The sequence below is a fragment of the Neopelma chrysocephalum genome, unplaced genomic scaffold, assembly GCF_003984885.1.
Source record: "Neopelma chrysocephalum unplaced genomic scaffold, ASM398488v2 Primary Assembly neopelma1_22, whole genome shotgun sequence".
Classification (NCBI taxonomy): domain Eukaryota; kingdom Metazoa; phylum Chordata; class Aves; order Passeriformes; family Pipridae; genus Neopelma; species Neopelma chrysocephalum.
Genome location: NW_020897689.1, coordinates 29,965,150 through 29,982,479, shown reverse-complemented (window position 1 = coordinate 29,982,479; position 17,330 = coordinate 29,965,150). Strand labels below are relative to the sequence as shown.

Sequence of the window (17,330 nt, the reverse complement as noted above, 5' to 3'; positions counted from 1 at the left end):
ATTACTATTTTTCCTCTAGGAAAAAGTGTAGTTGTGCTCCTAGCCTACTAGTGCAAATAATATCCATCTTCTGGAACAATGAGGCTAAATGAGATGAAGAAACCTGTCTTGACTGTGAGAAAAACACTTGCTTTAAGCTCAACCACACATGCTGAAGGGTTCAGAAGATCAAATATTTTGGAACTGTCCTTCAATAACTTCCTTTCTAAAGAAATTCACAGAATGCCTATATAAGATTACTTTTTGCTGGATTTTTTTTTCTTTCTTGTTATAGGCTTTTTTTTCTATATTTCAGTTGTAGTCTTCTATAAATTTCTGATAACTTCACAGTATCCATACTTATCTCAATTTTATTGTAACTGCCTTTTAGCCAGACTAGCTAATTGCTCAGAATGTAACTGTATATTTACGCAAGTTCTGAAGATTCACCTGCGCTGTGCTCCTCGTGGTGTGGAAATAGATGATCTCACTAGTTTCTTTTTTGTTGTTTCCAGGATCTCCTGTGGTGGTGATGCTGGTGGGGTTTCCCCTACATCCATTCTGCTCATTTCCATCAGGACATAAGTTAACTTCCCTCGACATTCTGCAATCTCATACATTTAATATTTGCCTTCATTAAAGAGACGTAAGAGACTGCATTCCTGACAAAAAATACTTAGTGCTTTACTACTTTTGCTTTATTTGCGAACCCATATTTATTATCTTTGTCTAACTACAGTCTTCTCTTATGTCTTCCTTTCATCCTCCAAATAGGTACAACTTGTTTACAACTTATGTAAGGATATTCCTAAAATTATTTTAAATCATCATATAATCATTCTTTCAGCATATTGTATATAATGATGATCTCCCTAACAGAGGTACAGAATCATGCATTTAATAAGTAAGTTAACCAATTTCTATGAATAAGCTGTAACAGAGATCTCGCCTTTGTAATTTCTACATGACATAATTTGCTGATTATTACTTTGGGAGTACTATCAGGTCAAAAACCTAAATTTTGCCTGTGTTTGTTGGCATTGACAGGAAGTGATGTGCACTCTGCACCACAACCTGCTCTGGAGAACCTCTCACCTTGACGTCAGACCCTACAAACATCAGCTGCCTACAAACCACAGGAGGAAAGAGGTGACTAACCAATGCATAACAAAAAGTGAAGCAAACCAAAAGAAACCCAAAACACCAAACCCCAAAAAATAAACAGAAAGACTTTCATATAGTTAAGAGAAAATGAAACTCAGGAAAAACTAGTGACTAAGTTTGACCTCTTTTCTTTGAACAAAAGTAACAATGCTGATATAATGAACTATAGTTTACTATGATTACTTCAGTTCTGTAGAATGTAGCAAAATGTTCATTGGCATCTGTCTCTTTAGACAAAGGTTTTCAAAGCAGAACCCAGTATGTTTGTGATGAAAATCTAATTATGGCAAACTTGCTGGAAAAAAGGTTTCTAAGATCCTGACAAGGTAGGGTAATAGGACAACCAACTGCAGGAAGGTTGAAAATAAAAGTCATACTAGACAAAGAAGCTTACTTCTACGTTCCCTAAACAGAATAAACCCCAGCAGCAACAGTGCTACTTAACACTCTACTGCTCTTTTAAAAAACTATTTTTTAAAAATGGCTACAGTAGTGTTGGCAATTACAGGTCTGACACAGCTGTGACAGTAAATAAGTGGAGGCCAAGCAATTACACCCATGCTCACTATTAAACTTCTTCATGCTGCTCTTGGAGAGAAACTTAATGAAGAATGATTATTCAAAATCTGTACCACCGGACTTTCAGGATGCTAACATCCAGAATACAGATCTTCCCACCCCAAACACATTCTTCTAAACCAGAAGAGAGGTAGTGAAGGCTTCCTAAACACAGATAAAAAATAGCAAGGAGCCAAAGACACAGAGCTAAGAAATACAGCAGCAGGCTTTTGTCAGAAAAATGCACTTAAAGGCTACATTTTGATATTCAGTCCAATTTATTTCTGAAATAAAGTATCTGAAAAATAAAAAACCTACTCCCAACCCCCCTGCAATGGTCAGGAAAGGAAACCAAAACAGAGAGTTTTTCTCAGAAAACACATACAAATGATTTCAAGATTCACCTTTTCCTGCATTAGCACTTGGGTGTGAAAACTGCTTAAATTAATTTCTCTTGTTTGATTATAAATACAGGAATTGTCAGAGGAGTACTGAAATGAGGAAAAACTAATTTTTGAACAAATTCTAGAATAAATGAACTTTCACAAATTTTATTCTGGAAGACGATTATTTGGTCTATCCATTAAACAGAAGCCTACTGGTACATCTTATAGATAGTTACTTTTCCACTGCTTAATTTAGGCTCAATTTAAACTTTGTGTAAAACCCCACAATATAACAAACATTTCTAATTAAATCAGAAAGAATACTTTTACAACAGACATAACTGAAACAGTTTTTCTAAAGTCAAATAAACTTTTTAGAAATTCTGGCAGCATCACTGTTGTCTTGTATTAAAATGAACAAAATCAGCTTTAACTTAATTATGAGAAGTAGAGAGACACCCTTGAACTGCTTAGTCTCTCAGTTTGATGTGCCTTAAAATCGGGATTACAACCAGACTGACAAATACAGTGACTCTATTTTGGTTTAGTCTGAGGTGTAAAATTTATTTTTCAAGCATAGGTGCTTAGTCTTCATACTTTTCCAGCATGGTATAAACCGTATTTTATTTTCTTATTTCCAAACTTCTGCATTCCACCATCTTTCTTTTTCCAAATCTCTTGATGCAGCGATAATTTAGAAAAACACCACCACCCAAACCCCTGGCTTCTTGTAGATCCTAATATAAACACGGCTGTGTACATATATTAGTGCAGAGGAGCCTGTGTATGCAGAGTCTCATCAGTCAGTAGTTCCTTAAGGAAGAAATATGACTCCTGGCCTTTCTTATCCTGTCATGTGAAACTATCTACTTGAAAAAAGAAAAGCTGACCATCTCTAAGTGGAAAAATGCATGTGGCATTTAAGGAAAGACAAACCCCAAGTGTAAATAATTTTACAGTATCCTGTATAATCTGCCATTAAATTTTCTTTCTTTTTTAAGCATTCAACTTACAGTTATTATACAGCTGTTATAATAAATTTATTACGTAAACAAGCATTTCACAGTAGGTTAGGTTTAAGGTAACAATATAGAACACATTTTTCTCTAGAGCACAGTAAAAAAAAAATCCCACAGAAAAAAATCTAATATACATTTGTGTTACATAATGATAAGCTAATTAATAAGATAATGTATTCTTTAACCAACTAATCTCTGCCACCGAGAACATGCACACACTTGACAATGAATTGTAAATTACCAGATTCAACTAAACTCTGTATCAATTGACATAAGCTGGAGAAGTGGAATAAATATAAGCGACTCTCGAAATTCCCTGCAATATAATGAAGCTGGCTTTGGTCATAGTTTACTCTTTCTCCCACGCATACACTGGAAGAGTCCTAAACCAAGAACAACATATAAATAACACCACAACTGACAGAATGACCTAAAACTTCCTTCTGAAATCTACTCATAAATCCTGCATGCAGATTCTAGATAACCAACATTGTCAGTTTTATTTCATTTGAAGACGTTTTGAGATGCTGATGCTGTACAATGATTCACAATCAGGATTTCTGGAGTTAAGCTGTATCAGCATGTTTACTGTAACTGATACTTAGTTTTACTCTTTCTTTGATTTGCCAGTAGGGAATACAGAGGTTTTAAGGTTCTCTTTATTGGTAGTTACCTGTACTCTAGATGAGACATAAACTTTCAGGGCAACTTTCAAAGTCTGCTTATTAACTTTGTTATTTTCCATTCCTATGTTTTAATGAGACCATGTGTTATTTTTAACATGCAAAATTCAGACAAAATGTCCCTCAGTGAAGTCCAGTCCTACAGAGAAGCCTTCCTTTCTTGCTGCTCAGTATCCCAGATTCTGGCCATTTTTGCCTGTCACACTGGCCCACTGTGCCAGTTCACTGACTCAGCCCTGTACCAGTACCTATTCATGTCTGTCCTCACTGCTGTCCTCACTGATGCAAAATAAACACAGTCTTTTCTCTTTTAGTAATAAATGCAACAAAACGCTTTGTCTTTGCTATAAAGGATATTGATGCCTTAAGAGCATATACATTGAGGGTGATGCTGAGTGTCTTAATTCTTTAGCAGACTTTTGTTTGGGCTATAAAAGTCTGTATTGCACATACAATTACACAAGTCTGCAGTTTACCTCTGCAGAAGGGATATGGAAAAAAATATCTCCAAATTAAATACAGGATGCCAATACAGAAAACTAAACGCAGATAAGCTCAGCTGAGGGACCTACTTGCAATCCTCCTATTCACTTAATGGATCAGCTGAGTTGCTGTGTTGCACCAACATATCCTGCACCTATTATTACCCTGCATGTGCAAACAGGCAGGAAAAAATTAAGAAAACCATTCATCAGGTGTTCAGGAAAAACTGAAAAATTTGTTGACTAGGGAGGAAAGAACTGTTTCCTCAACGGAGTAAAGCCAGCTTTGTTGTATTTTTTAAAGGAAACTAAAAATGTCTAATAAAACATCTTAAAAAGAGCCAAAGTGTACTTTCATGGATTTGTCATAACTTTGTCTTTAGACTTTAATACTCTTTTAAATTGAGATGAACGAATATTTTCTATTTTTCCGTTTTACATTTTCAACTTTTTGCAAGTTCTAAAACTGTAGAAAACAGACCCAGTCATATACAGAGAAGCATGTGGGAAAATGTACGGTTTAAATTTATGTTCGTGCAGTGCATCTAGGGCTGCTCAAAGGCTTTGTCAATGGTTATTAGGTAATAAGAAAAAGTATTTGTCACATTGATTTTTAAAAGGCAGAGGTCCTGTGTTTATAAACTATCGTCTCTCGCATAATTTTTTATTTGAGAAGTATTATTGTCTTCTCTAAGTACGGAAGGCATTTGCGAACTGAAGGGGCTAAAACTGGCAGGTACATGCCCATATGCCATTCTGCCTATTTGTGAATGGTATTTTCATATGCTTCATCCTCCAAACTGAAAATACAAAAGCGTTTTGGGGGTTTCTACAGCTGCTTTTTTTTCCAAATTTTTGTACTTATAACTACTAGTATTATAACATCATGGTCACATTTTGATTACCAAAATTAAGATAGAATTGGTAGAGTCTAATGATTTTTTTTTTCATAAGTGAGGCCAAAAAGGGGAAGAGCATCAACAAAAAATCACAGCAAAGGTTATTTCATAGAATTCCCAGTGCATATTTTAAGAAACCACAATTCTGCCTCTCAAGAGTGTGGTCTATTAGTCAGTAAACAGTGAAAAATGTAAGCGTTACACACTGCAGAATGACTTTTGTCCTATCTGGCAACTACCTCTGTTTAGAAGACTCATCAGAAAGGCTTCAGTAATTACTCTCTAAATATAACCTCTCTTTTTTTCTACCATTAAATAACAATTTACTGGTTGGTAAGGTTTATAGTTTAAACCAGGTAAGTGGAGAAAATCTGCTCATGAATTCACCAGCAAAATTTGCTTCTAACGTACATAATGAATTTTTAAGGTTTGAAAGTGATACTTCACGTGAGATCTTAAGAAGAATCCCATCATCACAGTGAGTTTTTCATATGTGAACCAGAACAGAATTTCAGATGGAATAAAATCATATTATGGTTTCCTGTATTATCATAAAAATTTAGTTCTTAAAATCTAGTTACACGAAACATTTAGAATGAATTCTTTTTCTCATTTTTCTAAGTACAAAGTATTTGCCCGATATTTAAATAAGCAGTTAGAAAGTTTAAAAAGAATCACTGCTTTTAAAAATAATATTCTCTAGATAATCATAACAGTAACAATAAAACCACCACCACCACCAATAATAACAATAATAGTGTTTAGCCTAATTTATCATACATCCATACACATTTACTTCATAACCTTTCATGAAGAAAGAATATATCAATACACCAGACTGCAGTGCCACACTACATAAAAGAAGCAGATAACGCCAAGGCAGCTTGGAAATTAGGGATATCTATGTCCATACTAGCAATTAAATCTTATGTCTAGAAGAGTACAAGGAAAGTCAGAAACATGCTTGGTTTCAAGAAGAGCTGCTCTTGAAAAAAAAATTACCTGTTTTCTCACATCAAGAACTGAATCTGTTGACAACAACACAGAGAACTTTTTTTTCAATTACTCCACCTAACACTAAGATAGATGCCTCAGAAATTGGCCAAAAGCCTTCTCCAAGATAGAATAACTGCAAAGAAAAATAACATGAGGTGTGTCTTCTCTATGTATACTAGTTCAAATATAAAATCAATTTTCTTTGGCCAGACTTACATCCCTTGTGTTTGCTTTCCTGACAACTTGCATAATCAATTTTTATTAACCCAAATGTTTGCATAGAGACCAATATAGGCCTTCACTACCAAGTATATCAGAAGTGGTGTATCTTATCACGGAAAGAAGGCTGATAGACAAACTGGTATAAAGTACTGGTTGAGGGCAGGGTTCTCTTAAGTCCTTGGTCTTCTTCCTACACTGAGGAACTCAGTGAGCTGAAGTACAACTCTTCCAGCCAGGGCCACCCTACCACATACATGATGTTATTTCACCTCAATGCAATGGGACAAAATTCAACTCTGGAAACTTCCAATAAACCTGAAAGTAGTTATTTTTTTCCTAACAATGTCTTTTGCAAACTGTGTGTGACCTAAAAAGAGAATCAGATGTTCTGCTTTTGTCTTTTTTCTCCCCTTTCCAAAGTGCCTAGTTCTGCTTGTCTACTCTTCTGCTCTAATACTATCACCTTTCCCTGACAATGTCTAGGCACTGTAAGTATCCCCACACCTTTTTTCTGATCACTGCAACTAATTTTACCAAGTCAACTGAATAACTTAGAGTGGCGTAACCAAAACTAAGTTAACTCAATGCTTACTTTACTGAAACAAGGTACAGACACCACCAGACTGGGGGTGCCTGATATCCCCCAAGGATGGGGGGGGTTCTATCAAGGTTTTAAACTGCACTGCTGTCTCTGGGCACATGTGTTTGATTTCCAAGGAAAAGCAACTTCAGTGGCTTATCTGGGATTGCTAGAGCAGCCACCAATTAGCACATGGTACAGTTTGCCGTGAAGAGAGGTGGCTTATCCTACAGAAACCACTTCACCAGCATTAGAGTGAAGTCAATCAACTCACACGTGTAACATCAAACAGGTGGTTTCTACGTATAGCTCTACCTCTTGGTATTCTATTAGTTAAAAAGAAATTTTAGATCTCTTCATTGCCACATAAATTAATTTACTTAAATTTATGAAGTTTGTAAAGACACATAATCTACTCACCAACTTTTTTTGTGGGTCATTTTTTAATTGAAGGCCATCATACCTGAACTTTTATTTCACAGAATCACAGAATATGCTGAGTTGGAAGGGAACCATCCCCAACAGTCACACAGTTTGAAAATATTGTTCAAATGCTTCTTGAACTCTGTCAGGCTTGGTGCTGTGACCACTGCCCTGGGGAGCCTGTTCAAGTGTCCAGCCACCCTCTGGGTGAAGAACCTTTTTCTCATATCCAACCTAAACCTCCCCTGACACAACTTCAGGCCATTCCCTCAGGTCCTGTCACTGGTCACCACAGAGAAGAGATCAGTGCCCGCCCCTCTTCTTCTCCTGACAAGGAAGTTGTAGACTGCAATGAGGTCTCCCCTCAGTGTCCTCTTCTCCAGGTTGAACAGACCAAGTTGACCTCAGCCGCTCCTCAGACGGTTTCCCCTCAAGGCTCTTCACCATCTTCATTGCCCTCCTTTGGACACTCTCTAATAGCTTAATATCTTCCTTATATTGCGGATCTGTTCTAAATTTAAAGAAGTTTGCTTTGCAGTTCCCTTCCATGGATACAATAGAATTTGTGCATTCAGTAACTAGTACGAAGAAACTGAAATATTAAAAATGGAGTTGTATTTATCTTATGGGAAACTCTTTACCTTTTAAGACACTGTCCTAGAATCACAAGAAATTTTTTAATTAATATACTTTTGTCTATTGCTTATGTACTACTCAGTTCCATGCCAAGACAGCACTAAATCACAATATGAAGACTCCCTACAGACCTACAATTTGCTGAATTTAAAGTATATGAATATAGACAAAAATCACAGTTAAAACAGAATTCAAAGTAAGTTAAAGTTAGATGTAAGATTTATCATCATAAACCCTGATGAAATCTGGGTAAGTCAAATGGGGACACTACTAAATCAAATCAACTTTTCAAATTAAGTATCACTTTTTGAGATTAAACTTGAAATGTAACTTGAAAGAAATATTAAACCAGAAGACAGAGAAAACAATAACCTGTCAGCTTTTTGATATTAATCTTGAAGAAATATATGAAGGTCATTAAGGCAATAAGATGTTTGATAGCCATGCAATACTTCCCCCTCCAAGAGTTACATAAATGTCTTTGTAGCTAGTGATAAAGAACAATTCTGATCTTTGCTGGCCCCTGGCTTGGTCACAGATTCGTATTTATTACAATTATCACATGACGCACCAACATGATGTGTGCACTAAACGTATTCCTTAACAATGAAAGAAGTGCAGATACACGGAGACTCATTTAAGAATATTAAAATGATCTGACAAGCAGGCCCTCATTCTCATTCCTGTGAAGGAACAGTGCCCTAGTAATTTAAAAGGGCACTGAAGGTCAAGGAAAATCAACTTTCAGGCATAATGTAAATAAAACATTTGCCTCTGTGTCTTTCTACTACCTCTGATTCCAGCAAAATATTTCTCCCACAGTAATAAAGAAAATTAGTTTAAGTTTTAAAAATACAGAAGCTCTGTACCGTAGCCAAATTAAACTATTCCAAAATACACTGTATTTGTAACTCATTTAACAGTCAGCAAGTTTGGCTGCTGACATTATAATTTGCTAATAATGCTTTTTAATATTTTAGTCAGCCACCCAACTTGTAGTCCAATGATTTTTTAACACATGTTGGGATTTTTTGGGGTTTGCTTTGTTTTTTTTTTAAGCAGAGAAATAAGTGGCGACCTACTGACAGTGTTCTTCCTTCACTACCAAGTAAAAGATTAGGATTTAGCTGATGGCGTGGGATGCTTTCTCCTAAGGCCAGTGTAATGGCAATGTTTCAAAATCCCACAGTAAGCATCTGTATCAGCATTACACTCCTCTTTCCTCCTTTACCAGTTAAAGATGACCATAGAAAGGTTGTGAGAGAAAAGCCACGAGCTCCTGCTGAGCCACAAAGACAGCACCCTCACCCTCAGTATTTTCTAAGTGCACAAAAGAATTTGTAAGTAGGTATCAGAACTGTGTTTCTAATCCAGCCTCACAAACTCTGCCAGCTATTAGATGGATGTGACCCCACAAACCTGAAAAAGGTTCATCCAATGCTAGCACAGAAATGTTCTTCTGGGTAAAGCAACTACTGTTGTTGTGCAGTATATAAAACATATATGCAGCAAAGACACAGCAACTTTTAAAACTCCTTTTCATTGACTCTATTAGTGTCATATTTATTTTCAAGGAATGATGGAGGGGCAGATAAAAGTAGGGTGTATTTTTAGCAACTATCTTTCTGTTAAGAGGACACTTGACTGTTTTAAATCATCAATACCTGTGAGGAAAAGGCTGTTTAATCAGATCAATGACACAGCTTGTTCCTGAGTTTCAAGTGTCTGCTCTAAGATTGAAAGCGTGCAAACATTGGTAAGTCACTTAGCTGTTACATTTTCAGGTAAATCATGAAATGAAAAGCACAGATTCACTCAAGGAATATTTAAGTATCAAATGCTACTTCATAAAGGGACTTGAACATGAAGAATTATGCAAAGATTGTATTTACTATTATAAAAAATAATCTCAGAATAAACCAAAATCAAGACAGTGGAAGACGCGGAGGTAAGAGACATAGAAAAAAGCCCTAATAAACTTCCCCTAGCCTTCTAGGAAAAAAGGTAGTAGGATTCAGTTTTATGTTTCAGGACAGTGGACTTAATCCTAGATATATTTTTTTATCCCCATTTCTGTTTTGGTTTTGGACATAACATGAGATTTAACATTCTCCTTGTCAAAGACTGTAAAGAGGCATAATTTTTTTTTTAAGGAAAATCACACTACCATTATTGCTGTAATTCAGTGTCTTCCTTGTTTTTTCTGATCCTTTCAGCACCATTTTACAAAGCAGGATTGGGAGACACATTGACTGTTACTGATCAGTGAAGTAAGTTTTACGTTAATTTATTTTAAATATGTGTCATTACTTTATTTCCTTGGTCTGATGTCTTATTTTAGTGTATTAATAGATATCATAAAACAGTCAGTCTGCACTTTTCAGCAAGCACAGCTCAGATCTGTATGATGGTGGTGGTGGTGGGTGAGGGCAGAGGGGAAACACACTGATCACATTTTAGGACAACTGTCTAATTTTATCTGTGTACAACCAGAGTTTCAACTTCTAGCCACTTCAGTCTGTGAGCAAATGCCCAAGTTTTGGTAAATTCAGTCCACTGAGGTCAAATGAGTTCCTTCATGCACATACTTAATTTTCCCTCACTTCCATGTGCTGATGAATCATTTTTTCCCAAAAATGGTCTGGAAAGAGGGAAAATAAACTATGACCCGCAACACCGACATTCTCCACTGTGACAGAAGCGCTACAAGTCCTTTAGTGACATGGACCATTTCCTCTGCTTCAGGCTCAGCACCAAGAGCAGAGAGAACAGAAAAGCAAAACACTGAGTGCTAGAACAGACCTGTGGCATTGCTGCTGACCATACTGCCAATTAGACAAATCATAACACACTCGAGTGTGTTCTCTGAAAAGCCAAAATCACATAGCAACTGTAAAAGTATGTATTTTTGCAATAGCAGTTCACATGAAATGTATATTTTTAGTCAAAGTCTAATTCAGACTTATGTTGCTACTGAGGACAGCTGAGTTTGTAGCCCTGTGATGTTAATATACTCTTTTTGATTAATACGTTTTCATCAATGTACTATGTATTTATGATTTGCACCTTCACAATCTACTACATATCTCTTGTCAGAACATTTCTGACCAGATTGAAGCTGTTTACAGATTTTGACTGTGTTACACACACATGCACCGCTTCACCTGATGTATGTGAAGGACAGAATACCAAATGCACTACCATCTTTAATGAAATACTGCTTATATTTTTTTCCTCCTAGAAAATATATTAGTAGTGCACGTATGCATCTGGCTACATAAAAATATCAGAGGTTCTAATGGAATGTGAAAAGACAGAGCAATTTCAGCACTGTCTGGGTCTAAGAATTTTAAACGTGTTTTCCTTAGATTGGCTCTACATTTTCTAAACTTAACAGTTTCAACTGAAATTATTTTATATAAATTTATTTTGAGTGGAATAAAGATACTTAAAGTATTTTGATTTTTCATACTCATCTATAGTAGCTGTGAAATATTTGAGGCAGCATATTTAGTTGTATAATAATGGCAAACTATGGTGAAACAATTACTTTTGCTACACATGCTCTGCTTATACAGAGAATGAAAACGTTGACTGCTGCATTGCAAAACTCCAGAATCTCGCTGATACAAATGTATTTTCTAACTTGTTACAGGTGATCACATTCTTGCTTATAAATTTTATAAAAGGAAATACTTACTACTGTGCACAGTCAATCAGCTGATATTCATTTGACCTCTCGAAGCATGCCTTTACACCTTCATCATCCCAGAGCTTTTTTGCATGTTCAAAGAATTCCTGAAAATTAGAAATGCAACAAATAAGAGAACAACTCTCCACTTTTTCGATCCCCAATCTACATGTGTTCCCCCAACCTTCATGCTTTATATTTTTGCAGAATGATAGATTACATCCTTACAGAAGAAAAGGCATCAGCATTTATTAGCAAAATTGCAATAAAATATACCAAACAATGGCTGCTGAGTTTCCAGTACATGATATATAATGAAGACTGCCTTCAAAATTCACGTCAGTTCATATATAAAATTTACTGTAAGTACAAAAGCTACCTAGAAGCACGTTCACTTAATTTTTAACAGAATTTATGTTTCTGTCATGCAAAAGGCATAAAAGTGAGGCAAAAACCTGCTCATCTTATAAACATTACCTTCCTAGAGAAAGAGTCAGTTGTAACTTTAAAAAGATTGTGCAATTTTTCCTGAAAAACACAACTTTCCACTACTTGGTATTTTCTCATGCAATATAATAATTTGATTGCAAGACTTTCAGAGTCTTTGCTCAACACCACTTTCTCCAAACAGCTGCCTGGCACAATGTGCTTTTCCTAGCAGCTATCCCAGGCAACCCAATCCAGAAATATCTGCCAGCAAGCTTATTTCAGAATTATTTGAAAGAGGAATCAAAGCCATCCTCAGTGACGGTGAAGCCATAGCTCTGTTGAATAAAATGCACACAGGCAGAGAGGTAGGTCCAACCCCACCTGCCCAGCTCCTTCGTTCCTCCAGCCCCAGCCCCAGAGATTCAATGACCCAGCTTGCTTTAAAGGTGGGAGTCCATTTTATGTTATATCATTACTGGTAAGTGAAACCGTAACTGAGTCTTTCCAGTTACATCGTTCTAAAACGAAATGAAGGATGGTTAGATAAATTAATATTTCCTTTATAATATGACTCTTTCCTCCCTCAAACCAAATTGTTAAAGTAATACGTCAACTCAAACACAGAAGTTGTTTTCTTAACACCTCAACACTTTCAATAAATCACCAGAGCCCTTTGGTTAGTCACAAATTTGTGAAACCTAACAAATTGCTTTTCCACAGTTCAATTTGGCTCTGTGTAAAATGGCCGTAATACCACTATTCATTTCATGATCCTGTCAAAGTTTTGCATAACATCTGAATTCTGAAACTTTCTGAAACTGCTTGCCAGTCTCTCCCCACATCTTTTCAGGATTAAAAATTTCTCTCAAAAGACAAAGCTCATAGTGAAAGATCTTGGGAAGTACCGTGAGTTCACTTTTACTCTGTATGGGTTTCCCAACCTTGCATGCCACCCTGTGAGGTGTCCCAAAAGGTGACATTTTGCTCATCAGCAACTGCCTGTGACCTGCTGGTGACATTTTCAGGAAGAGACAAAACACAAGATTTTCAGAACAAACTAGTACAGAATATTTAGTAAGGCTTTGAACATAGCTACGGAGGTCCTGAATAACCCTAGAAATGCCTTTTCTTTTTTTTTCAGCTTTACTGTACGAAATGTAGAGAGAGAGAAAAATCCATTCTTTAAGAAGTTTTCAAAATGTTAAAGATATTAAAGCAGGCGGGAAAAAACTTTGCAGAAAGTCTTGGAAGAAGAGAGGAAGTCACACTAGAGATCGGCAGATGCTTATACTGCCCTTGGAATTTATTTCTTCACTTGGTGAGGACGTTTATTTCATCTTTGTTATTTTTATGATTTATGTAATGATTGTTTTAAACACTGTAGATCCACCTTTTCAAGTTATGCTACAGCTATTATAAACTCTCAGCAGAAGGAAAGCAAAAACAAGCTCAAGAAAGGACAAGATATCAAACTAAGTAAGAAGGAGGAAAAAGCAGACACACATAACAGAGAGCACGACTACAAGAAAAAGAAAGAACTGGAAAAGTCAAAATGATAAATACCAGAAAGCATGGAACATTTCTCAGACTTGAAGCTTATGCTTGATTGATATTTAGGGCATCAGTTGAATGCATCTTGCTGGCATCTTTGGTCAAAGAAAGGCATTGCCTTCTCAATGGAAAGAGTGAACTCTGGATAGGAGTCATGGTCCTGAGGCAAAAGGACTCAACTCCCCCATTCCCTCCGATGGGTGCATGCACAGTAATGCACAACCTCAGCCCTCCCTCCCACAGGCACTCGCTGCTGCAGGTGCGGGACCTGAGCGCTGCCCTCCCCTCCTTCCTTTCAGTGGGTGAGAATTCCCATCCACTTGGAAAGCCATCTCTAAGGGGAACCTACATCTGAAAAATGGCCCCATTCAGCCCCACACAGCCTACAGGAAGGGGAGGAGAAGAGGAGAAGGATGTCAGTGTGAAGGCAACCTTTCCTGCAGGGTGGGATGGACTGAGAGCCAGCTGCAAATGAAAGTAAGTAAGTAAATAAGCAAACAAATAAAGTTGCATAGCTACAGTAGTTTCTAACATCACTTTTGTTTTTACATCCTCTGAATGAGCTTTATGTACTCTTAAAAATATCTTCTGCAAAAGAGGCAATCCTTTCAGCTCAGCTTCTAAGACCCTACAAATACGTTGTAAATACAGGGTTTCCATATTATATGCTTCAAATATTTCCACCTGACCACTACATCTCAAAGCAGTCTATTTAAAATGACTTCCAGACTTCAAGTCCAAAGCAAATCCTATAAAACGGAGCAAATATACTTACCTCATTAAAATGTACCGATCTACTGCAGAGGAGTACACTTGCCTGCAAATTGCCTCCCACACAGCTACTCGATCCTTCCTTCCCAGGTGACTAAAGCCTTCCAGAAAAAAATCCTGCTTCATTTCAAGACACCAAGTACCACGACCCAACTTTTCACAGTTGTTTTTAACCCCCTTCTCATCTGCCGTAAGTTCATCAGTATTTTTTCTGCTCACCTGCTGAAGGCCCCCATTGCCAAGCACAGAGGAGGATTCTGCTCACGTGTGCCTAACATGTTTGGACCCTAAAACCTCCTCTCCATCGCAGGACAATATCCAGACAACAGTTACCATGTCAGCTTCAATTTCTGCAACCAAGCCCCCTTATGCCTGACAGACCTTCCAACAACCAGTCCCCTCTCCTCAATCCCTATAGACCCCAATGCTTGTCACGTCTTCCTCCTGCCAAGGCCACAACGTGGCCACCTTGTTGGCAAGCAGGCACTGGTGAGCTCGCAAAGGTGTGGGCTTTGGGCTCTGCCTGCCCTGCAGCACCTGCTCTGGGGCCACAGTATCCTCAGTGTGGTACCCACAGCTGGCAATTCCTGTCAGAGGGAAGAGCCAGGGTAATTCAAAGGACAGAGAATTCAGATTTGCTCCAAGTGATAAAGGAAGATGGACTAAAACTTTTCAAAACATTACCTTAAGGTCAGGACAACACAAATAAGGTTTTTAAGAGTAAGGTGTGACCTTAGTAGCTTACATTCTGAGATGGCCAAACTAAGATTTTCTTAAAGGCATGACTTCTGGAAAGCAGCTTTTCAGAAGTTCTTAGAAGTCATGCGTCAGGTCCTTTAGGAAACCTCAACTGGGACAGGAGAAATCAGGGACACAGTAAATCATTCTGGTAATGTGATGCTCTATATTTGCAAGCAGATGCAGCTGACCTCTACTGGAACAAAGTCACCAAAATCTACTAAAAATATTTAGTATACTGAAGAGAACCAGGAATAATGTACTATGCCTGAAAGCAGAAAAACACCTACATTCATGACATGCCTACGAACATAAACAAAACAGACCTGTTTCACCCAAACTTTTCCTTAGAGACAGAGGCATACAAATAGTTGCACCTATTAATATACATCTAAAATAAAACAACTAGTATTTCTTTATGCAGTATTTTAATTAGAGCATTAAAGAAGTAAATGATAAGGCCTCAGGTCTCACAGGTCACAGGTCTCATGAATTAAAGGCACTTGTCACATTGGATGCACTAATTCACACCATTTACCTAAGAATTTATAGTGATCACTACACCATGGAATACCTTGATGTGATACTTCGATCTGATCAAAATGAAGATGTGACACACAACATTTCCAATATTTACTAATATAAAACTATCTGGAAATTTTCCACTCTTCCTGAGACAATCCAAAACCTCAGCCTCGCATTCCCGAGCTTCTTTCTCACTAGCAGATAATTTTTGCTATACATAAATATTCACATATCATCTAAAAATCATGAAGAGCCATAAGCAAGTTATAATTACTTTTTCCTTTTCAGAATGAAATAAGCTAAGATCTGCATAAATGTAGAAAACCCTGAGCTGATATCACTGATGTAAACAAAACTGTACTTTTACTACATTTTAAAAATATTTTCACTCATCTATTCCAAGGTAAAATTTCTGGGTTGAATGTATTCCTATACAACGCATTCCAGGAAAACACTACAGGTAACAAATGCAGATGTACTACAGCTAAGTCTCAAGGCCCTGTTTTTCAACTTTATCTTACTAGAAGTTACAGCATGTTCTCGAAATTCAATTTCCCTTATTTTGGAAATAAACTTATTTATCTGTAGGTTACCTTAGAAACCTCCTCCCCTTATAACTCCTACAAAAAATTTTCAAGTAGCTAAAAAATGGACTTATTTCACTTTTCAGCTGCCTAAATTGGGAATAAATACTAGTGGTGATGAAACAATGACATATCTTCATGAACAAATCTTTATGTATTTTGGAAGCACAACTTTTCATCTAACTGTTTTACAAACCACAAAAGTTCGTGTTAGGTCAGGAATACAATTTTTATTCTACTAAGATTCCTTTCTATCTTCCTTCCAGATGGAGCACACATTTAATACCTATCCTGATGTTACCTTTCAGTCTCCCAGAAACTGGGATGTGGAAGGCTCCACTGTATTTTCTATTCCACATATTTCTTCTGTTAATATATTGTAAACCTGAAAACAACAGTTTAGATCAATGTGAAGTTGATATCCCTCAAGCCAAAATTTATGCTCTTATTCTCCTAAGCTTTGGGACTCTAAGAAAATTTCTCATCTAAAACACATATTAAACCTGTCTGATTACCTGAAAACCACTTAAAGAAGTAGCAAACGTTAAACATTTTTTATAGTTCTGCCATTGTGGGTGTGAAATGAAGTCATCACTTCTATTCTGAATTTTAGTTACTACTTCTTCTCTCATGTACTTAACCAAACAAAAAGTAAATCACACAGTGCATTAAAAATTCCCACCTAACACCTCCCTAACTCCCAATGACAACTGCAACGCAAGATGATCCAGAGAATTCATACAGGAAGGGAAGTAATTGCCTCTCTACCAAACAGGGTGTACCCCCTTGTACTTCCCAATGCATAGTGCAGGGTGTACATGTATATGTATATACAGGCAGTCCCTGTCTCCCATCCACTGAACTATGGAAAAGTTTTGTGGGATAAAAGGGTGACAACTAACGGGGAACACTCTATGATCATAAGAGTGACACCCAATGGAGTCAAATTAAGGGTATATAAGCAAACTACCCGCAGGGTTTTCTAAATGTGATGTTTGACTCTGCAATCTGAAC

The 17,330-nt window shown here is 37.0% G+C and overlaps 1 protein-coding gene across 5 annotated transcripts in view; it reads right to left on the bottom strand.

The window, feature by feature from the left end:
- The window catches only part of GNAL (G protein subunit alpha L), a 193,517-nt gene that overhangs the window by 48,053 nt on the left and 128,134 nt on the right, over positions 1-17,330 (bottom strand). For 4 of the 5 annotated variants that reach the window (XM_027676757.1, XM_027676779.1, XM_027676766.1 and 1 more), the window contains exon 5: positions 11,728-11,825. In XM_027676757.1, the coding sequence (XP_027532558.1) occupies positions 11,728-11,825 (98 nt within the window). Of the gene's footprint in view, positions 1-11,727; positions 11,826-14,688; positions 14,901-17,330 lie in introns of those variants that run through there. The other variant, XM_027676786.1, reaches the window with a different exon arrangement.